Source organism: Platichthys flesus, chromosome 9 (genome assembly GCF_949316205.1).
Source record: "Platichthys flesus chromosome 9, fPlaFle2.1, whole genome shotgun sequence".
NCBI classification, from domain to species: Eukaryota; Metazoa; Chordata; class Actinopteri; order Pleuronectiformes; family Pleuronectidae; genus Platichthys; species Platichthys flesus.
In genome coordinates, this window is record NC_084953.1 from 6,252,553 (window position 1) to 6,276,492 (window position 23,940).

At 43.3% G+C, this 23,940-nt stretch overlaps 1 protein-coding gene across 1 annotated transcript; it reads right to left on the reverse strand.

The window, feature by feature from the left end:
• Positions 1-8,577: 8,577 nt before the first annotated feature.
• Positions 8,578-23,485, reverse strand: lurap1 (leucine rich adaptor protein 1). The gene is made up of 2 exons (XM_062396327.1): positions 22,867-23,485; positions 8,578-14,033 (listed from the first exon to the last, which is right to left on the reverse strand). The coding sequence occupies exons 1-2, from the start codon at positions 23,101-23,103 to the stop codon at positions 13,152-13,154; spliced, it is 1,119 nt and encodes a 372-aa protein (XP_062252311.1). The 5' UTR covers positions 23,104-23,485; the 3' UTR covers positions 8,578-13,151.
• Positions 23,486-23,940: the final 455 nt, after the last annotated feature.

Below are 23,940 nucleotides of genomic sequence, written 5' to 3' on the forward strand. Positions count from 1 at the left end.
GAGAGAGGAACACCTCGGAGGGGGGAGGGAGGGGGGCTTGTGTTGATGGGTATTATGGATGGAGACTTGTCCCGAAGGAGTGTCTGCAAGGTGACGTCATGTAACCCAGGCTTTGAGACATGCAGACACAAACGTTTTATATTAAAGATGCAGACCAAATAACTCCATCGTAAAGATCCCGAAGTCAGAGCACAGCTTTCATAGCGCGATGCCACGTCTGGTGAGGTGACCCAGTTTCCCTCAGGAGACCTCGGTACCTGATTTGAAAACCAGGAGCCTGAGAGATAAAGTGGCCCTGCAGGAGAAACACTGCACATGTGAAAGCTCTCTGGTGCTCGCCGATCTTTCAGCCGTGACACATTAACCTCGAAGCAAGGTTCAGTCTAAATAATGGACGAGGTGAATCAGCTTTTTTAGAGGTTAACGCCATTTTCTAATATGTTATTCCAAACAAACATCCAAGGAAAACACAGCATCTTGATTGAAAGTTGTTTGGGCCATGATGGAAAAAAGAGGCTCAGTGAGTTGATCGGGCCTTTGGCAGCGAGATGGTGTTAACACAAACAAAGTATCCGTGAAATGTCGTAATCTCGCTCTTAAGATTTGGTGCATTAGTGGAACGAGACTGATTCCACGGGGAAAAGTAAGATTACGCATATTGGCTTTAATTTTCCCTTTTGAAGAGCGGATGAGCTGTTGAGAGTTCCTGGCACAAGTTATTCTGCTCAAAGCCTTGAACTTTGCCTCGACCCCGAACAGATTAAGAGCGTGGTGGTTTTAAAAAACATACTAATAAAAGGAGGAACATGAGTGTGAGATGTTCAAAGATGTGATGTGATGTTAAGGAAAGAAAATAGTTCTGTTGTGCAAGTAAAATTGGAAAGCAAAATATCTAAAGTTTAAGGTCAAGATCTCCTTCAAGATATGATGCATTTAAAAGTTACACAGAACGTCATTACAGTGAAAATAAAAATGTGATTTAATATTTCTCTTATTGCTCTCTTCCCTGCTTGGATCCATCCATCTGGAAGTGTCGCCATGCGCTGCACTAACACTTCCACACGAGTCCTCCTCACCTTCCAGGAAAAAGCTTTTCTGAAACTACAACTTTCGTCCGAGCTGATTTATCTTCGGACTCTGTCGTCATATGGAAGCGATTCAAGCTCCTCTGTCTTGTGGAGGCAGGAGGTGGAAAAAGTTGGAGCACGGATGAATTCCACTGGTTTCCATTCATTTCAGAATAGTTTGACAACCGCCTGCAGTAAATTTCAGATTTTACTGTGACGTCTTGCAGTGCAGACTATTCAGATACATCTCTGCTGATGTCACACTGATAAACATGCTGAATAAAGTGGTCTCGCTGTTCACTGTGATGGATTACATGACATGAGTGAGAATCTGATGATTGATTCTCATGATGTACTGAGAAAAAATGTATGGAAACTAATGGCTGCATGTGGCTGTAAAAAGTATATAACTAAAAATTCTACAGCCTGAAATGCAAAGTATACAAATCATAGACTGTATATAAAGATGGAGCATGATATTTTTGCTTCCACCCAAAAATGAATCCAAAATCTCCTGGATACGGGCGCTGCCATCTTGTCTTCACAGTGTTGATCGTGGGACGTGGCCACTCCCTCTTCCTCAGAGACACACAAGTAACAAATCCACAACCAAGCCTTATGGAAAAAAATCTACCTAAAAATGTGAGAGAACACCTTTAAGAAAATGTTTTTCATGTGTACTCCGACTTTATTTGGTTCCAGGTTCCATCTGCTAACATGGAGGAGGTGGGGTGTAAAACCTGCTGTCAGCCACCAGGGGGTGATTAAAGGGATTTGGACTCACTTTTGGGGAGCTGTCATGTGGTCCTTCATCTATTTGTACAAGTCAAATTAAATATACATGCATTCACTGATGCGTCACTTAAACTTTAATTTGTTCACGATAAACACTTTTGCTATGTTTCACATCCATTACATGTATTTTTGTATCATCATCATTAACAACAACAACAACTCACTGTTGAATTTGAAACAATAGTTTTATCAGCGCCACTATCACTGAACCGACAAATTGACCCAAAAAACAACACTTGTGTGTGTGCGTGTCTGTGTGTGTGTGTGTGTGTGTGTGTGTGTGTTCTGACGTCAACGTTCATGCTCCGCCTGTTGCCATCAAGCCTGTTAATGGGAATCAGGCGAAAGATTTAGGGAGCTTGACATTGTAAATCCCTCATTGATCGCCTGGCATTAATTTGTGCAGCAATGGCGCAGGGGCTTTGGCTACTGATGTTTATCCACGTTGGCTTTGAAGGCCTTAACATCTGGGGGAAAGGTCAGATGGAGGCGAGTTCACAACAAAACTCGGCGACCACAAGAGGAAATGAGGAAAATCGGCCTTCGCAGGTTTAGAGCCGCTGGTGCACGCTGCGCTGGCTCGGTTCCTCTTCTGGTAAACAGGGTGTTAGAGAACTCTGGTTTGGTTGCCAGGCACCGCAGTTAGCCGGACAGATTTGGGTTCTCTGGGAATGTAAAGCCTCACGCTCCCTGTAATCTGTAACCGTAGCTCCGCTGCTGCTCGGCTGTAGGGAGATCGATGGCATCTACATTCATTCGAGACAGAAAATAACAAATGGAGCATCTGTAGTGGTAGGTGGAGGAGGGCAAAGAGAAACGAGGGAGTGGGAGGGGCTGAAAGATGGAAAAAAAGAATGTAGACAGAAGCTGTGCTGACCCCTGGGACCCTCTCCTGGGGCCCCGTCTGTGCTGGAGGCCTTCAGAGGATTTAGGACGACATGCATGTTGCCCCCCTCACCCCATTGCTCTCTGATAGGTCTCTGCATGTATTTGCCATTTGATGCATGATTCATCGCATCAGACACATGGGAAATATCATGTTTTACAGCAACAGTCTTCCAAAGATGGCATGATGTTATCAGGTGAAAGAGTTAAGAAAAAGGACAAAGGTCAAGATTTAAGATTCTGTATCATCTTTTTTTGTTGTTGCTCTGATCTTATTATAGTCTGTAGTATACCATACTCAAATATAAATATTCTGTAATCTTTCAACTTTTTATTTCAGATTATAGTTTATGATATTTTTTCAGTATTTACTATGAATGAATAATTACACGTAGTTACAAAACAAATGTGATTGTTGACAGCAAGAAATAAATGGTATGAAAACGTCGTCTGTTTTTCAAAATGCTGATGACTGCATAAAAGTAATGTTAAACCATAACAGAAATTCTAAAGTTGCAAAAAGAAGATAGAAAAAAACTTTAAAAGTGTAAAGGATTTAAATCCAAAGAACAGACAGTGAACAGGTGAACACAGAAGAACCTGATCAACAACAGGAAGTGGAGCAGACTGAAGGCATGCAGGGAAGACTTAAGAAAATAAAACAGGAAACAACGTGTTAGTCATAGTTAGACTTCATTTTAAAATGCAGACAGGAACGTGAACTGAATATTCTAAAAACAACTAATTTAAACATAATTGCAATAATGTATTTTTTCCCTCCAATGTTTTCACCAGTGTTTGATGGTTTGCAGGATAATGCAGAAACTACTGAACTGGCTGGAGTCCACAAGGCCACACCTCTGTTTCACTGGGGTGAAAATAACCAGAGTTCCCATATGACTCATGCTCTGCAGCCACTGTTAAAACCAACGATCACACACCATCATGTTACTTGACTCAAACTTTCTCCACTGTCATTTCCTGTTGATTGGAGGCACACAACAACTAGGTCACCGGGGCTCAATGGTGACAAACGAGTGTCCGTGCTGCTGGCATTGAAAGACACCATCAAAGAGCTCGTCCTCGTGTACTCTGATGCATTATTTTGCCTGTTTGCAGGAGGGAAAGGAGCCATTAGCCCACTTATTTATAGGCCACACGCTGATATTCTACCGAAAACCATCAGCCCAATCATTTGCATGGCAAACCCACTCTGTGCACTGGTTTTGTGAGGGAAACAAAAACGTGAGACGCACATGAGGCTCTGAAAGCGACCTGGGGCGGCCTCTCCGCCTGGGCCTCGTCTGTCGTAAGTGGGTCGGATGAACCAAATGCCTGGAGATCAGTCGGTGCGAGTGTCACAAAGCATGCTTGTCTCTGGCTAACAGGGTGAAAGAGACTCAGCTGAATGTCCCCCTTTCACTCAGACACTCAATTAAGGCCTAATTGGTTTGGGGTCCACTACAGGCATGCGGCCAGGCAACACCCCAGGCTTCTGTGCACTTGTTCTCTATATTTTCTGACCCCCCGCACCCCCTCAGGAAACACTTCTTTGATCTGTGAAAATTCAAAGGCATTTCTTAAGCCGAGGGGTTGATAGTCTATTTCCTGTGCGAACACACGGAGCACTTTGGAAAAGCTATTTTACAAATCACTTGATGAAGCAGCTTCTGAGAATATGACACAGGATGGAGCGGTATTTGGTAAAGTGCATATATGGATCCACATATAAGTTCTATGTGCCGTTGTAATCCCATCTCACCGAAGCCCATCTCTTTATGATGACTTGCACTCCTCTACTGTAATGCATTCCTCCAGAGACTGGTGCACTTCTACCCCATGAGAAGTAATTAGATGTTCAGAAATCCGAAGTATGTTTAAAAAATGACGAATTAAAAAAACCAGCAGTTCTGAAAGTCGCATTTATCATGAGTTTCTGGCTAAGTCTCCTTGATACTGCACAGGTCTGTTTGATCTGAGGATCAAAGGACCTCAAACTAATATCGACCATATGAAAGTGGAATGAGAAATTAGTCTAAGACTCTTGGATCTGCTGCGAGCGATAACATGATCAATATCTTTAAACTAACTGAAAATAATGACCTTTCATCGGTTCTCTTTTCTTTTTTTCTTCTTTTCGACTGAATCTCTCTCCCTCGGTTCTGTGCCTGAACATCTGATAAATGAATATGTTCACATGTTCCAAAGCAGTGGAATCCCACTCGTTGTTGACAGTGAACACAAAATGGCCTCAGTGACAACAGCCCCCAGACCGTGCAGAGAATCCAACACACATGCGCACACAGTGTCTCTAACACAAACCAGATGTTCTCCATGTTGTTACTCCACCACAAAATCTTCTGGTAGCTATTGGAATCCCCAACAGCAATAAAAAAACGCTGGCCTCTGCTGACCTTGACCCGCGCTGGCTTACGTCACTCGGTGGGAACACCACGGCCTAGTTCTGCCCCTTTGTTTGTTTCCCTGATCGTCCCACGGAGCCCCGGGACCTCTGGGCTGAACACACTCCACAGTAGCAAGCGGCTCGTGGGACGACCGTGCACATTCCAGCGTCTGGGAACGTCCTCACCAACCTCAGAGGATTCGAGGAGGAAGAGATGCAAATGAATGATATGAAGATGAGAGCACAGATATTAAGAGAGAACATAGAACAAGTTTCTCATATTATCTCACAAATTTTGAGTCAAAACTTGTAATATACAGCTTTTATATGTATATAATCAAATCAATCAGTGTTTTATCAAATAACGTTTTGGAGGTTTTAAATGACTGTTAGTTTGTCTTGGTTACTGTGCATGATTAATTAATAAGATAAGATAATATCAGATAATGAGATATGTGAAATGTTAATTATAATGTCATAACCAGGTTACCTCAAGCCTTTCTTTATATTTATACATATAATATATGTATATATTCACCACACTGAGTTTGAGTGCAGGGAGCTCTGTGGTGTCTTTCTCTCAAGTTTTGGACGACTGAAACTATTTTGAATGGCTGCTGTCATGACATTGACGGGACTTGTTGTGTTCTTCAAGAGCTAACTCGTCTGTAGACATTTCTACAGACGATCTACATTGATTTCTCAGAGAATAATTTCATTTTGAAGAGGGACTGATATTGATCAGTCTGTGCAATTTGGTGCAGATCCAGAGAAAAATCTGGATCCTAATGAATATAAATGTGGTTTTGTAAGATGTACACTCTACTGAACACTCATGTGCATATTCCATCTTTAATTTCTGAGGATGTGCACAACTGATGTATTCAATGAAACCATGATGCATACTTCACATTACACAGTTTTGTGTATATTTAAATATTATTTGTTTCTCAAATGCTTGACATTTTCCTTTAATTATTTGTTTCTCCATCAACCACCAACTGTTCTGGGTCCTCCGCCCATCTCTCTAGCATGAATCCTCCTCCCCACTGTTTCACTGTGCTTTTACAGCTCCAAACATTGTTTGTGTGAATTCCACTGCCACCACTGTGGAAATAAATGTTCAAGTGGAAATAAAAAAAAAACGCCAGGGCTCTGAATAGAGCACAGGTTGAAGCAGTGGCATTTACATAATCAGTCGACTAAGTGCATTTTTTCAAAGTGCTGCTCTTCAGTCTGCTGAGCATCCAGAGGCTTCTTGTGGCTTGTGTTGGTTGTAAAGTTTAAATCTCTGCTGACACAGGCGTCAGCACCAGCCGCAAACACTTAGCCGGCCCAATTAGCATAGTAATGCTTCAGCAGACAAAACCACTGTCTCCTGGACAGTGAAGATCTGCAGAGGACACTGACACCAGCATCGCCTCACAGCAGTTAATCATCTGTAAAGAGCAGCCTGTTGTCCCACGGCCTGGTCGCTCTGCAGGTTCAAGGAAGGCCTGGATTTCTGAGGTAATGTGGAAACTCTCAAGCATCTATTTATCTATTCATTAACCGTAACCTTAAAAAAACAACTTCACTTTCATAAACACAATTAAGTTTTCCATCATTGGTTCCAGAGTTGATGCCTTTACACTTTCTGCACCTCCTGGCAGGGATCACCTGTCGGGGAGTCAGCATCAACGTTTCTTTCCAATTTCTCTCAACTCAACTTCAGTGTTTACAGCATCACATGCTTTGAGCCTTTGGTATTATTATACTTCAAACATTGTTTTAAAGTCTCTACCATATAATTGGATCCATGCAGGAATAAACGTGACTTAGTTCAGCCATAAGATCTGTTATTTATAAAATGAAATTACTGATGATTGTGGAGAAGCTCGGATCTGGAGCCATATCAAACTCTGGGCTGATGAAGGTTGGTCTGGTGGGGGCGGGTGGGGGGTGTGATATGTCCTCTGAGCTCTGAACCGACAGGCGGCAGCTCCCTGAAGGTGACAGGGATGTGCTGGAATCAGATTGATGGTAATGTTCACAGTAAGCAGACTAATTTGGCGCTTCTTGTTTCTTTGATTTGATCGAGCCTCATTGATGGACATCTGAGCCTCGACAGCCGGGCGCTCTGACGCTCACGCTCCCAGGCGGCGTCCTCACACCCGGCCTCTTGTCCCCCTCTCACCCAAACACCCCCACCATCCTCACCTCAATCTGTTAACCCAACGAGCATATGTCCAGATCTGCAGGGGAGATGTGACCATATCACATCCAGAATCCTCCACTATTTTATTATCCCCTCCAACCGAGTATAAATATTCATAGCAGGTAGAGGCTGTGGTTAGAGTACAAGCTGCTAATACTCTTACTCCTCTTCAGGGTAGATAAACTAGACACTGGATTTGTTCAAGTACATGTGCACACACTGAATGTACACATGATGTCAGCTGATCTGACAGGAACTTCACAATCAAATGGTGGCAACGCTAAACCCTCTTGACTCAGGACTCTTTAGGTGTGATTTTGTATGGGGGAGGGGGGGGGGGTGACTCCTCATCACCAGTGTCAGTTCATAGCTGGCTAGAAATATATATATTTGTCATTATATTGTTTATTTAATGATTTATAATTGTTTTTCTACCCTTATTGAACAGATTATAAAGGAAATACACGTGATTTCATTGCCTCATGCTACTAATTGAATATTTGTTTGAAAGTTGAGTTCTGTTTTTCAGGTGAAGCGCTAAATAATTTAAATATGGTTTTCCTTTGTTTCAAATCAAAGTTAATCATCTCTCTGTATCCACATATCTTGTGTCTGTTACCTGCTGCATGAAGGACAGTGATGTGGCCTCTAGTTGCATCGAGAACTATCTGTGAAGATGTTCTGGGAAGCGTCCATCAAGCGTTCTGAGCTCTAATGGATCTTCAGTGATAAACCTTGTTGTGGGAGGCCTGGGCCAAGTATTGATTTCACTCAGTGTGTTTTACATGAAGTGGTCAGGAGAGAACAGCAGCTGCCACTCAGGAGAAGGTGCACAGGGAAGTTTGGTTTTGAATTTCTGATCTACTTCCTCCCATGGGACAATTTTAATAGAGTGCAAGAGTTTCTCCAGACTGAAGGATCAAGACATCAAACATGCTGAATGGGATGTTTCACTTCTGGAATCAGCCACGATGCTATTTGATATGTGAACTTGAGCGACAGTCAGTGGTGTGCCCGAGGCTAAACAGTCCACTTTAGAAACTGCATTTAATTTCTCTAGATTTGTATTTGGATAACGCACTCATAAATATCAGTCCCTTGAAAATACAATTAAGTTTGAATCAAGATCCACTAATTATTCCCTATAGACCTGTTATTAAGTTTTGTGGAAACAACTGCTCAGTATTTTTTGTGTTATCTTGCTGACAAACAAACAAAAGCACAAGTAAAACATTTAAAATACCTTTATTCATTGGATAAGCTTGTATAATTTATACACTGCATAATATAATTCTCCACATCAACGAACACAATCAGGTACTTTTGAACATTTCCACTTTACAAAGAAAACAAAACATTTCTCAGGGCGCATTGCATAACAAGATAACAACAAAATGCAGCTTGTGATTAGGACAAAAATAAAAGTTCCACTCACACGAGCAAGATATTGATTTTGACTGATCCAGTGTGCTGCAGTCGCTCCGTGGCTTTTATATTCCAATCCTCTAAGCTTAGACACACACACACAGACACACACTCACACACACACACACACAAACACACACACACACACAGGGATAAAATATAAATAAGAATCAAGGGGACGAAAATGCATAATAATGTCTCCCTCTGAGGAGCGGTCAGGTATCTACAGACACGTGAGTGCCAGGCTAAACTGTGTGTGTGTGTGTGTGTGTGTGCATACAAGAGGGAGGAAGAAAACAGCAGGGCACCGGGTCGGAAGCTTCACAGCTGCATGCGGTTTGCTGCACTGCCCGGATCACCTTCTCCCACAATGCACTCTGCCACCGGAGAGACACAAACGGCCGGTGTTTTGGCTTCTCGGAGGTAAAAAGGGCCAAAACTGGCAAGCAAAGGTAAACGGAGGTAAACTGAGACACTGAATGAAGCAGGGGGAGAAAAATAGCAGAATAACTGGAGGGACTGGCACCTAAAACCTGAATGACATCATGCACTGGGCATCTAATAAACCCTGGACGTCACAAACATTCTAAAAAGTCTGCAAAGTCTACAAAGTAATGAAGGAATATATTTTTTTCCACCAACGTGCCAGAGAGTAACACTTCCACTCATATCATCCCTCTCCTTCAGACCACAAGCAATTCATCCTGGCACCTAGTCGGTCTCAAATCTTCACTAAAGAGCTGTTAAAACAATGTTGATATTCCATTTTTAGCCTGGATGTGCCCTGTGGAAACACATTAAAGTATCAGGGGGCTGCAGTTTATCGTCAGAGAGACACACTATAGCCTGATGTAATGTGTTTTACAGCTTTGCTCCCTGCACTAAAATGCTTTTCTTTCTCCCTATACGGTCGAGCTAATTTGGAAAGAAAACCACAAACCAGCAGAGCAGTCTCTCATCGGCATGCCATACTGGTTTACAGCCAGCACATATGTTCAAAAGGGAGGGAGGCCTCGGATGACTTCACGTCTTCACCGCGGCAGGATGATGTCTGAAACACTCGTCCAGAGAAACGGTAGATGTTCTATTTGTGTTGAGAGCGAAGGGAAGGATTGTTCCAACTCGTCCAAGAGTCCAAGGTCCAGTCTCGGCTCACTTTTCCTACTGGCCTGTTTCTACTGGTTTTATGGTGCTGTCTCCAGTGAGGGCATTGTGTGTGCGTGATGTGTGTGTGTGTGTGTGTGTGTTGGCACAGAGTGAACATTTCCATCCAGGCAGTGCGGTGGTGGAAAGTGGGATGAAAAGAAAAGGCAGGAGGAGGTCGTAGGAGTAGAGAGGAAACACTTCAGTGGTTCAAACTAACGGAGATGCCGAGTTTAACATCTCTCTGTAGCTGCGTGTGGAGATGAAAACTCTGTACAGCCAGCGAGTTGACTTCAAGTTGACGTTTTATAAAGTACTTATGGAAGCATTGTGGCAGTTAACTGGTGAAGAAACCGGATCCAAGCAGCCATGAATGTTCCCTCAACCTCTCTGTTGAAGTACAGATGTCAGGAAACGGTCAAGTTTGGATTTAACTGCATATCAAAGCAAAGTACACAGGTTTTACTTCAGCTTTCAAGGTAATCTGACCCATTAACTACTACATGTACCATGCAACACCAAAAACACTGGCAGTTGAACCTCCACTCAGTTTCTATTCTCAGCCAACATTACGTTTGCCAAACATCTCAAAGCCTTTGTCACATGAAGTTAAACAAAGTTAAGCTAAACTGTTTTTGTATTTCAAAACAAATCCATAACATCTGATTTTAGGACTCTACAGCCTCGAGCCATCAGGTGCAGATTCAAGACCATTTTTCCAGCATAAACCTACTCACAAACGAACTCATAAACCTTATCGGCACAGTACGAGAAACTAGGAACCACCGGGAGTTTCAAAATTAAATGCGAAACCTGTCCAAGTTTTGGATCCATGGCTTCAAAATATTACTTAAAATTTCAAATTAATCTGACCCCCCCGCTCCTCTGCTTTGCTCTTTACCGGATTCTGAGAAGTTTTCCCTTCCAGAAACTTCCCTTTTGTATTTGTCAGCGAGGAGTACGTTTGCCAAACACATCTCTTAGTCATTCTCTTCAACACTTTTGTTTGCCGGCAAGAAAACCTGCGTCACCACTGTCTGACATTCTGGAAACATTTTCACAAACATTACTCCACATTTTTAGATAATCTGACCCGTTATTAAGTACATGTACCATGCGACAAAAAAACACTGGTAATTGTAACAACAAGGAAAAATTAAGAGAGGATGGCTCAGCTAATGATCGATTAGTTAAACATGCAGGAAATGCTTGCATTAAAAAGGCCTCTGACCTTTAGGCTGAAAAAGGATTAGGTTTTGGAGGAAAACTGCCTAGCGTGTCTGTTCTGGTATAAAAAAAAACATTGGCTCTGTATCGGTGTCAAAGCTGATCGCTGCACATGCTGCACTGGAACGAGAACTGAGAGATTCAAACAATTCCCAGCACTGAGAACAAAGAGAGGTTCAGAAGTCCACATAAGGGAAGGAAGAAATTCACTTTGGGGTTAGCTTGACGCGCTGAGACAGGGAGGGGTTGTGCCAAACCTTTGTTATTTCCACAGTTATGATTATGTAATATGTCCTGTATTTATTAAATGTGTTCCACTACTCCTGCTGCATTAAAGTGACTTATTGCAGACTGGGACGAGGTGTAGTAACGATGTGGTGAGGGAGATGGAAACGCTTGAAGAGCTTTGGGACTGGTCTATTCTTATCCGATCCTGACAGGCCGGCTGTGCTCAGGCAGTCGGTGTCTGTCTGACACACACACACACACACACAAATGAACACACACACTCCCTGTCAGTACTCTTTCGAACTCCTGAAGAAAAATTTGCGTTTTCATTTGTTTAGAAGAGGCGACTTAAGTAAACCAGTCGAAAGTCTTCAAGAAATATTGCTTCTCTGCTCTGATTTGTCGATTTCTCACAGTTCGGCCATTAAAGCTCTCGGCGCAGGGCATGCATATATACACGCAGCCAACACGACACATTTACCACCCAGCAACATTTACCAAAGTAGCGGCCAGATATAATTTTTGAAAAAATCGGTCAACAAACCACAGATTATCAAATCGACAGTGCACTCGTCTCAGGAGGGAAAGCACAGGCATACTACGCAGTAAAGTTTTACACCAATCAGGCACAACGACTGCAGTTCCAAACTAACACAGATTACCAGATCAAAACAAATATTCAGCCATATTCAGTATTTGCGTACAACTGGTCACGTCTAAGTACCTGGTGCACAGAGTAGCTGTATTGCAATTCAGTGAATATATAATATTGTAGAGGATTAGTTCATCATTCAAGCTCAACAAAGACACCGACGCTAACAGCGGGGGGGACATTATTTCTCATGGAGGGAGACGTTAACTTATCCCAGTGCTCGGTCCTCCATGTGTTTCTTATCTTCTACTGTTGTTTAGGGACGTTTTCAAAGAGAAACACACAGATATACTTAATTCACTTTTTTTGCTAATACTTGATCAAGCAATACTGGCTATAACCATTGGAAGTGTACAGTCACATCGTCTATATGATCAATTGTATTCCAGACATTAATGGGACAGACGTCTATTTTTGGATTCTTCTTTTTTTATTTGTGAAATCCTGGATCGTCTGCTTTCTTCTTTTTAAATGATTTGGAATTTTAAAAAAACTTGAAAAGCTATAGAGGCCATAATCGGTAATGAGAGGCCATATTTGTTTCACTTTCAGGGGTCAAAACAAAATAGTAGGGAGCTAACAGGACATGCAGAGCCCTCTCTGTTTTAAGGGTTTTGAGTTCAGAGTATTTTTTACTTATGGGGAATTATTATTTGGGCGAATATGAGAAAGTTATATTTAAATTTAAATCTTGAAATGTTCATTGGTTAATACTTCTCTGTTCTCCCTCATCTGTGATCTGTGCTTTATTTCTAGGGAAAATAAAATAAAATAAAATAAAATAAAAATCAGGGAATGCAAAGAAAGACCCTGAGAAGAATTTATGACACAGGATTTTTTAAATTTTTAAACAAAAGTTGGTTTGAGGCAGCCCCGCTTTAACTGACGATGGTTAAAGTCCTGTAATGTGCATCCATCTTAATACTGACATCAATGTTTTGTAGAAAGTTAGTGCTGTAAGAGGGAAGAATAGAACAGAACACGTTCGTCTTTGTCTTTTAAACCCAGTGTCTTTCACCAAAGAAACCCTCATCCTCTGTTCTTCACCACAGCAGTTCACTCCTCTTCTCACCTTGGACGTTACAGAGGAAGGAGTCAACAGTGAATTTGGCACCGTCTGTTATTAACCTACAAAAACGTCACGTCTTCCTGTGACTGCACCCAGCGCCAGTGCGCGTCGTACTCCATGTGCATTTTGCCGTTCATTTTGCAACTATCGAACTCGATTTTGCCGTTTCTATAGGGTTTGAGTTTGGGGCTCTGGCTGGTTCCCTGTCTATCAGTGAGACTGGGGCGGGTCGGGCTTCCAGATTGTGCCGATGGTTTCTCATGGATGCCGTTAACCTTGATAGATTGTGCCTTGATATTGTCCTTTTTAACAGGGATTCCTTTGCCCGTCTCTGCTGCCTTGGTCCACACTGGAGCGTCCTGCTTGGGGCCCTCAGACTTGGCTCGAGCAGAGTTGATGGGAACAGCTGGTTTTCCAGCTGCAGTCCCAGTGACAGCGCTGGTAACCGCAGTCCCTAGTGTACCTTTCAACTCTGTACCATTTCCAGCCCCAACTCCATTCTCCTTTGTCCCTGCCCGAATCCCAACAACGGCCCCAGTTACAGACCTCACCCCTACCCCAGCTCCAGCTGCCGTGACCGGGGCCACGAGGCCTCCCCCTGTCCGGCCCCCAGGGGCAGCCTCTGAAACCAGCGGAGTGGCGGAGCAGATGACCGACTCGGAACTGGACGGGCAGTACTCATCCATGTCGTCCGCCAGGGTGTCCAGGTAGCTGCCGATGGAGATGTTGTCCAGCTTGTCATTTGGGTCCTGCAGGCTGCTCCAGGAGCCTCTCCAGGACGTGTCGGGGCCCTCGCCCAGGCTGTACTGGCTGCCCGTGAGGCTGCTACACCGGCTGGTCATCGTGCTGCGCTCCTCCAGCAGCCACTTCACTGCCTCGATGCCTTCATGCACCGCCAGCAGCTGCTGCAGGAGCTTCACGTCCACTGAGCGCAAGTGGGCCTATGGAGAAATAAAAAAGGAGGAAATGGATGAGATAACATGGAAACATCAACGTCAGGATCTCATTTATTTTTTGTGCTTATTTTGGAGTTTGCAACAGGAGATCAATTAGAGCCAGACACACACTGAAACTTGCTGAACCCCCAGGACTCTGCAGATATTTATTTCAAGCAGTGAGCGTTGGCTCCTGTGTTGCGTGCAAACACCATTAAAATGCTATTAAACCCTTCAGATAACCATAATTGGAAGTAACATAGTAGCTGGCAGGCCGATTAAACAGTGTGCTGCAACTTGCAGCGTGGAAACGGAATAGGAAAAGCACAAAGACAGAAATGAGAGAAATGAGAAAAGGTTTAAGTCGACGTAAATGAAGATTAGATTAATCTGTTTAACCGTGTTAACAAAGAAATATGACGCTAGGAGAGAGAGAAATGTGATACAGTGGAAAGTATGACACATTTGAAAAGTAAAACACCACAATCTATAAACAAGGTTTTATAAATCACCGCTTAATGTCATGTAAATTGTTCTAATAGTTATTTACTCATCACAACGTCATCTGGTCCAAATAGATGAAGCTCAAAATGATTAATCAGAAAGGTGACGTGTGTGAGGGGAGGCCGGAGAAGCTCGATGGTGAATAAGAAGAAAAAGATGGCTTCAGTCATGGAAAATTCCTCCGCAGAACGCATTAGCAGAGGTCTGCGGTGGAGTGCCGGGCCAGGAGGTGATATACAGCACCGACACTCAGTCTCAACCTCTCTCTCTCTCTCTCTCTCTATCTCTCTCTCTCTCTCTCTCTCTCTCTCTCTGCAGATCACTGCAGACCTCAGCCTCTCATTATTTCTCAGTTCATTCACACAATGTTTCCTCTTCATTACTTTAGGTTTCTATCTGTCACTAAGAAATGATATTACATTTTCTGAGCTCTTTGGGATTTTCTTTCTAGTACCAAACACAAATACTACACAAGTTTTACGAGGGTGAAACGGATATACTTTAAAGACGTGGTATCGGATCAATACATAGATTTGTGCACTTGTTAATACTTGATGTTATCATGCCAATAAAATAAAGTGGACAGGAAGCACAGTCATAAGAATCCAGCTATAAATGGAGCATTTATATCTGCATATATTGTGCCAGGACCATGAGCTGCTAAGACCTTTGCTGACCCTTGAGTCACGATGTCGCTCTCTTATTCCCCCGTGCCCTCTCCGGTCATGTCAATAAAACAGAGAGGAACATATTGATTGTTTAAACCTGACAAGACACTTTTCTCTTGATAGAGATACATCCAGTGGAGCCATATTTTTTTCCTGTCATGATTGATCTGTATTTCCTCTAGACAAAAGAAAAGTATGGTTAAGAGTCTTGTGTTCTTTCTTCTACAAGGAACTTCGTATGAATGGAAATTACTGATCCCTCTTACATCATCACTGTGTGTAGGTGGTGGTGGACCTTTGTTTTAACCCGTCTGGACAGTGAGGCTGCAGAGAAAAAACACTTCAGCATATCCATCTTTCTTAGTACCAGGCGAACCACAGTGTGGGAAACAGATTTAGATCAGTGGTTACCAGCCTGGACGTCAAAATCCCTAAAGATAAATGTGAGGAGTCATAAGATGATAAATGGGAGAACGTAGAAAAAAAGAATTGTCCTACAAAATTATGTTTTTCCCCGACTTTTCTTAATATTAAGATTTTTTGTAAAACAAAATTCAAATGAATTCACCTCGTCGGGCCCTTAAAATCATTTAAATTCACACAAAGAGGGATAGTTATACAATGACTTAATATTGTTCTAAGTATCGACATCGTCAATTGATTTAATTGAGCTCACATTCAAGACAATTTTATGGACAATACAAACATCCGTCCTTCTGGGGAGCTGGAGGCAATCCCAACCAATTTAGAGTCTCCAATCAACCAGACAACAATCTGCATGTCTTTTGTATGTAGAAGGAAAACACACACAAACACATGAGGAGAGCAAACTCCATGCAAACGCACCAACATCTCATGAAGGGCAAAGAAATGTAGATTCTATATATATATACACACATTCGTATGGTACATCCATCTTCACAGTACATGACACACAAAAAAGATGGAGTGCCTGATGAATAAGAGCAGCTCGCCAAAAACCACAGCTTTTTGTGTGTGTGTGTGTGTCTGTGTGTGTGTGAGAAGGAGACAGTAAACCAGCTGGCATCTTGGCACACAGACATTTAGTTGGGCGGGTTTCAGGTTTGAGGTTTCAGGGTTTCAGGCACAGACTCTAATGAGGATGGCAGTAAAAGTAGCTTTGTGCCCGTCAGCGCTGAGGTGGCACGACGCTAACGAAGCTCCACGCTCCCAGCTTTCCTCCAACTGCATTCATCTAATGTGGGAAAGCTGTATTTAAACAGACATAAAGTACACGTGTTTAAAATGGGTTGTGATTGTGCTGCATGAAAAGTGAATGTTGGGCTTTGGGAAACTGTTACGAGTATTTATCATTATTTATCACAGTTTCCAACAGTTTTATTAATGAATTAAAATTGGAAATACACAAATAATACACATTTTAATAGTAACTGTCGATAATATTGTTTAAAAATGCTTCTCTTAAAAATCTGTTATATTGTACATATTTCCTTGTGTAATTCAAAACGCCTACATGCATCTACATTCATGCAGCAGTCTCTTGCATTGTGTAATGCTGCTGCACAAGGAGCTTCTGTCCCCGTTATGATGCAGTGGAGTCAAACACACTCGTTAAAGACACGACCCTGTCAAATGAAAAAGGTCAAATTGGGGCCAAAAGGTTTTAATGTGACAGCAGTCAGGATGAGAGTGTGGGGGGGGGGGGGGGGACTATGCAGCCTCGGGGACTCAAACACCATTAATCGTCTTTTCTCATTTTTCGGACATCGAATACACAACCAAGCAGATTTCAGTTTCTCTCCTCGGGCATGAGGCCACATCCTGACTGAGCCACAGGATTCTGGAAAGCTAATTTTCCTGCCTCTAATATCTGATACATACTAGTGTGTGTGTGTGTGTGTGTGTGGATGCCCTGACTGCCCTGAACTACACTTCAGCTTTAAGCTTCTTCTGATTGTTTAAGTTATGGATATTTTGTTAAAATATCTGCTCTGTCAATTGTGGGTCAGTGTTCTGCTTCACATGTTAGGACAATGAGCCTTGGTGAGCTGCAGGCTGAGATCGTTCTCATACATGATCACACCAGACGCACAAATTGGGGCAACAGCTGCTGCAGAATTGACACATATTTTCCAACAACAAGACATAATTTATCTTCCCACCAACGACATCAAGGAGAAACAAAACCACAAGAATAACTCCAGATGCTCTGCTCTTCAAACAGGATATTTCTTATTGTCAAATAACACATGGCCTGATGAAGTCAAACCATTAAGTTGCTGGAACCTGGGCCTTACTTTCCTAACCCTGGCCTTCTATCTGTATCTCTATATATGGTCTGGTGAATGGTCTATTTAGAAAGCACTGTTCTAGTCTTCAGGACCACTCAAAGCACTTTACAGTACAGTCTTACAGTCATACAAACATTCATACAGTGCATTAACGTGCAGCCCTTTCTCTATGAGAAGGTACAATTAGGGGTTCAGTATCTTGGAGGACTGGGATTGAACCATCAAACCTTCTGGTTAGAGGACACTGGCTCTAACTCCTAAACCACAGCTCTTTCTGTCTGTATGTGGAAGGCATGAGAACCGCTCGTCTTATTGGCTTCACACTTGACCTGTGGATTAATAAGAGCCCAAAGGGAGAGCAGTGGGATGTGGATACGTGCTATGCTTAATAAATTGAGTAAAATGGCGACCGCAATGTGGCAGCGGCCGATAGTACTCATCAGAGCAGGTGACATTGTCCATCACAGTCGATCTAGTTCACAAGAAGGGCCACAGCAACTGATCCTGCACTTCAGGTTCTGCGTACTGAGTGCAGCTGAATTACTGCAGGTCCCTTTTACAGTTTCAGAAAGAATAGCTGCAGCCAGCATTTACACAGCCCATTACATCAGGCAGGTTTGAAACAGGGACACTGCACTGGTTCATTCTAATCTGGAATAAGAACAACATTGTTGGCTTGTTTACACCCAGTCTCAAGTTGAGCAATGCACTCATCAATTATTCTGGCCATTGCAATGTTATCCAAACCATAAACCACGATGACAATCAATCACCAGTTGCAATGCAGCTGAATTGTCCTTTATCCTGGATGTTCTAGTAAACACGTTTCTGTTTAATGTGCCAAAATCAAGGGGCTCCGTTTAAATCCAGCTCTGACAAACTCAAGTGTCTCAACACAGACGGTCCGGTCATTCATGATACAGCACATGTGATGACGTGTGCACCACTGCAGCCTGATCCGTGACGCAGTCTCCCGTGAGGCAATAACAGCTTCTCAATGTCACCCAGCCACCTCACAGACTGCTGAATCACTGCCAGCACCAACACACACATACAAACACACACACACACACACACACACATTCTCCCATACACACACAACAGTAAACACAGTCTTGCTCCCTCTCTTTCTCGTGTCCTCTGGTGTCGCTTGTCTGTCGTTTCACCTTCCAGACCGAACCCCGGGCGCTCTGAAGACATACGGCGTCCTTGCAGCATCCCTCCAGTCTCCGTCCCACAGCAGCAGGACGCCCCTGCAGCTCCATCTGTCTGTTCTCATCTCTGAATGCTGTCGGAATATCTACCCGTCGTCTTTGTTCTCTAGTTCTGACCCATTTGGTCATTTCTGTCTCTGTGTCCATTGCACTTCCAGTTTTTTCTTTCCGAGGCATCATCTTGTTCCTACTCTACTCTTTTTTTGGATGGAAACATGCAGGGTTTCATTGTACAGTCCAAGATAGACTTAAAAGAGATTAAATGTTTCATGAGATTGAAGCATAAACTGGGGAAAATGTGCAATACTTTGTGGCAGGGTGCTGCATGAGTCAGGAAACAACCCTATCAATTTTGGAGTGGATCTGTAAGAATATATCCAGGAATTTGTTTCAGTCTCCCTGCAGTGTTTCTGAGGGGAATGTATGATATCCAAGGCAGTGACGGGGGTGCACGTACAATAAACACAAATGTCGCTCTCTCGCACAATAGATTCTGAGGGACAGGTGACTGAAGAGTAAACACTGGCCAACTCTCCCTGTTGTCGATCTATCTTTATAAAAACTGTCAAACAAGTGACGACACAACGTAATGGAGGTTAGTGTAAAACCCCTGATTGAGAATTTCCTCTTATGCAGTCGATAAATAAATAAAATTCTCCAGCTGCTGTTAAACCTGAGAAGTTCATTCAGGTTTCCTGGTCAAACACCGACAGAGAGAGAGGAGATGAAACACAGAGAACTAGACGTGATGGACGAATAAAGGAGCTCCGCTTGTTTAACAGTAGTTTAGTTCGATAGTCCTGCCCTGACATCATCTGTGAGGAGATGAAGCCCGAGGAGCCAGACAGAGAGAGAAGATTTAATCAGCTTCAGTTCAGCTCTGCCCCCAAAGCTGACTTTGCACTGACATTCATCTGCCCAGAGGTGAAAGACAGAGACAGAGAGGGACAGGGAAACGTAACAGAAAGAAAAAGGGAGAGTGACATTTCCCTGGCAAAGAGACAACGTTTGCCCTTCGATTGTTTAAAATGCAGGTGGTGCTGCTGCATGAATAAAATGTACAAAGCAGCTGGTAGTGTGTGTGTGTGCGTGTGTGTGTGTGCGTACGTGTGTGGTTGCATGTGCGTGTCTGGCAGACTACCAGTCGTCTGTGGTTTTAAAGGAGCGTCTCTGCATCCAGTAAATCTGTTTAGATGAGTGTAGAGTGTGTAAACTGCACTGAGTGAGACATACGCAGCGAGAGTCGCACAGTGTGCAAGAGGTAGATGTCGCACGGCGTCACATCTTCATCCTCATCATCTTTTATTACTTCTATACATCAGTGCTAGAAATAGGATGACATTTAGTTTGTTCAAAATAAACACAATGAATCAATCATGCAAAAATTTGTATTTTCTCTGTCCCCTTCGCCAAGGAGGTTATGTTTTCATCTTTTGTTTGTGAACAGGATTACACAAAAGTTACGGGACACACAACCACGAAAAAATGGCAGAAGGATGTGGTATGAGTCAGGGAAAAGCCCATCACATTATGGTGTGGATCAGGAACAGGGCTCACATACAGGGATATGTAAAATAAAAGTATTTAGAGGACTAATATCTACGAGTGAGTTTAAGATGAGGGATGCACTCTACTGAGATTCATTCTAGTTGTTTACAGTAAGTTGTTTTTCCAGCATTATCATAATGAACCAGTAGGTTTGACTGAGTCACTGTGACTGTTTGAAACTGAAAGATTTCGTTTTTTTCCAAAATACACTAAATTACTGAAGAAACCAATTCCCCCCAGTTCAAGGAGATGAAAGTTCTCTGCGGAGGCATCATGTTACACTGAACTGTTTTCTTTATTAGTCACAGTTAGTTCCTTTAGAGACATAAGGCAAAGACTTCAAAAGACTCTTTATGTGTTAAAGATGGGAACCAATAGTCCCGTCTGACTTTGTAATTCAATCGTACATCAGAGTGTTTTACATCAGATGTTGTTGTATATGAAGTTTACAGTAAAAGGTAAAAGCAGCTTGTTTGTTCCTGTCTAACGTTCACTGGGAGGAGGAGGGAGGGGGGAGGAGGGAGGAGGGAGGAGGGAGGAGGAGGGGAAACGCAGCGGAACGTCTTGTTTTGTCCTGACAGTTAACAAGAAGCAGAGCAACATTTCATCTCTGCTGGTGACAGAGGACAACATAGAACACACACATACACACACACAAACATACACACACACACACAAACGCACACATACATCCTGCAGTCGTGCATCAGCATGCTGTGCGCATACAGACACAATAACGATCAATGAGGAACACAAGACACATTCACACAAACGTAAAGGTGCAAGCAAAGTGAGAAAAGAAGCGGATATTGGCTCACTCCTCTGTGTGTCTGTGTGTGTGTGTGTGTGTGTGTGTGCGTGCGTGTGTGTGTGTGTGTGTGTGTGTGTCAGATAGCCTTACTTTGCAGACACTGTACACGTGTTACTGCATATCTTACTAAGCAGATTTCTGATTTAAGTGCAATGCTGTGCAGTGCAGACTCTTCTTGTGCACTTTCATTACACCACACCACTCTCACAGATGACTGAATCACACACACACAGATACACACACACACACAGAGCCCTGCTCTATGCTGGAGGCTTCAATCCCCCATGGTCATGAAGTAGCCCTTCATCACTATTTCTTCTCTCTCTCAATCCTCCTCCCTCCTTCGCAGCAGGACTGATTCATGTCTAACACGGTTTAATCAGTCTGCTCCTGGACAGATTTATAGAAACCATGCTCATTGGTCAGATATGCTCTTAGAAACTGGCTGACTCCAGTGTCTGGAGGTTACAACAGTTAACTTCTCTTTGAGTCCCATGTGACGGCCTAATGATTCTATCTTTCCCTGTGAAATTCAATTAAAGGCCTGATGAGAAGGTCCCTGTCCAGACAAGTGGTTTGGTTCGGTCCCAGTTTAAATCCCCGTCCATTTTAACGTGCTTAAAAACGCATACCACATGACCGCAGGCTGGCGTGAAGAAAGAATCAGATCATGTGTTTTGGGATGTACACAGTTAACTCAGAAGACACCTTGCTTTGCTTTGTTTTATTTTTTTTGGGGGGGGGGGTCATTCATTGCGGTGCATGTGATCTCTATCACAACCACAAAAGGTGGTGGGGTCTGAGTCAACAAGCTGACAGTGAGATATTAGATTAATAGGGAAATACTCTTCATAATAACCTCGACTGAACAAGAGTAAACCTCGGATGGCTGTGTTTAATAAATGAAAAAACGACAGCTCTCTTTAAATACATCCCAGAGGTGGTTGATGCCCAATTATACTGCATCACACCAAAATCAAGGCCCAGAATAAAGAGAAAGAAGTGAAGCTGTAGATGATAAAAACAGATTAATATGAATGTTGTGATTGGGGACGAGAAGTGACATCACCACAGGACAGAGGCCTGTTATCGTCAACTCCGGTTCCCTAGCAACCACAGCCGTATGAAGCAGTTGGCATGGTGACGAGTCAGTGACGGAGATGGAGGAGTCGTCAGGTTTTATCACCTGAGACCATTCAAGTTATAAATATCACTGATTACAGTGTCATTACGTCATTTTTCCACCAGGGGGAGCATGGACACGTTTAGTTTTTTTCAACTGCGAATTCTACCGTTACCCACTTTTACTGATAATAAACGTATTGCTGATTCAAACGTCACCAGAATCGACACTGCACTTTCTCGGGCAGTTAACAATACACTTGGGTTTCGCATAAAGACAGACGGACAGAATTAGTAGCCTTGCTAGATTACACATACCTACGAATAAAAGGAAAGCTATCTGTAGAATTTGAACCGAGAAAATACTTGCATTGTTTATTGTGTAAAATAAAAGTTTTCGTCTCAGCAAAAACAAAAACGCAGATACCAATATGTGAAAGACTCATATCGACCAATGTTATCGGCCAAGCAAATGTATCGGTCTTGCTCTAGCTAGTTATATAAACTGTAGATATATGTTTATACAGGACGTAATCTGTGGGTTAACCTTACAACAGATCTTATTCAGTATCCTGCACTTTGCTGCTGTTTGTGTCTGAGTCATGGTAAAGTGATCTGCTGCAGAGATGTTAGACACACACACACACACACACGCACACAGACCCACACAAACACAGACACACACACACACACACTTACCATCTCCATCTTCAGCTTCCTGATCTTCTCATCCAAACTCTTCCTCCCCGTCTCCTTGGCACCGGAGTCGTGCGCGGCTGCCAGCTTGGCGTCTCCCCGGAGAGAGGACGCCTCTTCCCGCAGACACCTGAGCAGTCCCTCGGGGGTCTTCCGGCCGATCTTCGCCTCTATGTCTCTCAGATCGGGGACGGCCTCGCTGGCGGCTCCCTCGTCCATCGCGGCCAACGTGTGCGACATGAGCCAGAGGCGAAGAAAAGATCCGCAGGGAGCCGAGAGGATCGCGTCCTCCTCGCTTGTCGGAAGCCGCCGTTGGAGTCACTGCCTCCGGGGACTGAGTGGCATCACATGCGGCTCCAGCCGAACCAGTCTGACAGCACCATTGTTGTTGTTATCCAGCTGATGAATGTCTTCTTTCATTCCACCTTCATCATCCTCTTCATCCTCATCATCTTGCATCAAGTCGCAACAAAGTGATGATGATGAAGTGAACTCACTGGGAGAGAGATACTGGTTTCCTCCCAGTAGTTGATGTCCTGTGTGAAACAGCTGTGGTGCAGATGTGTCTCTACACTGACAGCGAGCTGCGCTGCGCAGATTCCACCTGAACCATGACAGCGACCAGCAGCCGCATCGGAGTGGGAGTGAGGAGGAGACCCCCCCCCCCCCCCATCCCAGTGTGAAGAGAGCAGATGAACACCCAGCAGAATCCGGTCGGCTCTTCCACAATAAAACACGGACACATGCTGCTTCTGGGTGTTGAAGTGACACTGCACAACTAAATTATAAAACTACCCTTGGATTAACTGTAGTAATTCTGTATTTAAAATCACATTCATAAACTCTACTGTGGTGTACGGAGACAGCTGAAGTTTAATAAGCACCAAGTTGCATTTATAGTTTTTAAGAGTTTGTTAACTTCTCAAGTATTTGCGATTGAGACATATTCCTTCAACATTGCGTTGCCTGTTGTGGCTCGGGCTCCATGGTCGTGAGTCACCTGAAGAGTCACGTAGGTAGGTTGGAATGTTCCTGACGCATAGTTCTTACAGAGAAAATGTAGAAAGTAAACCGTTT

Coding starts and splice junctions, on each gene's coding strand:
- lurap1 (XM_062396327.1), bottom strand. CDS start 23,103: ATGTCGCACACGTTGGCCGCGATGGACGAGGGAGCCGCCAGCGAGGCC. Junction 14,034..22,866: donor GGAAGCTGAAGATGGAGATG/GTAAGTGTGTGT, acceptor ATTTCTCCATAG/GCCCACTTGCGCTCAGTGGA.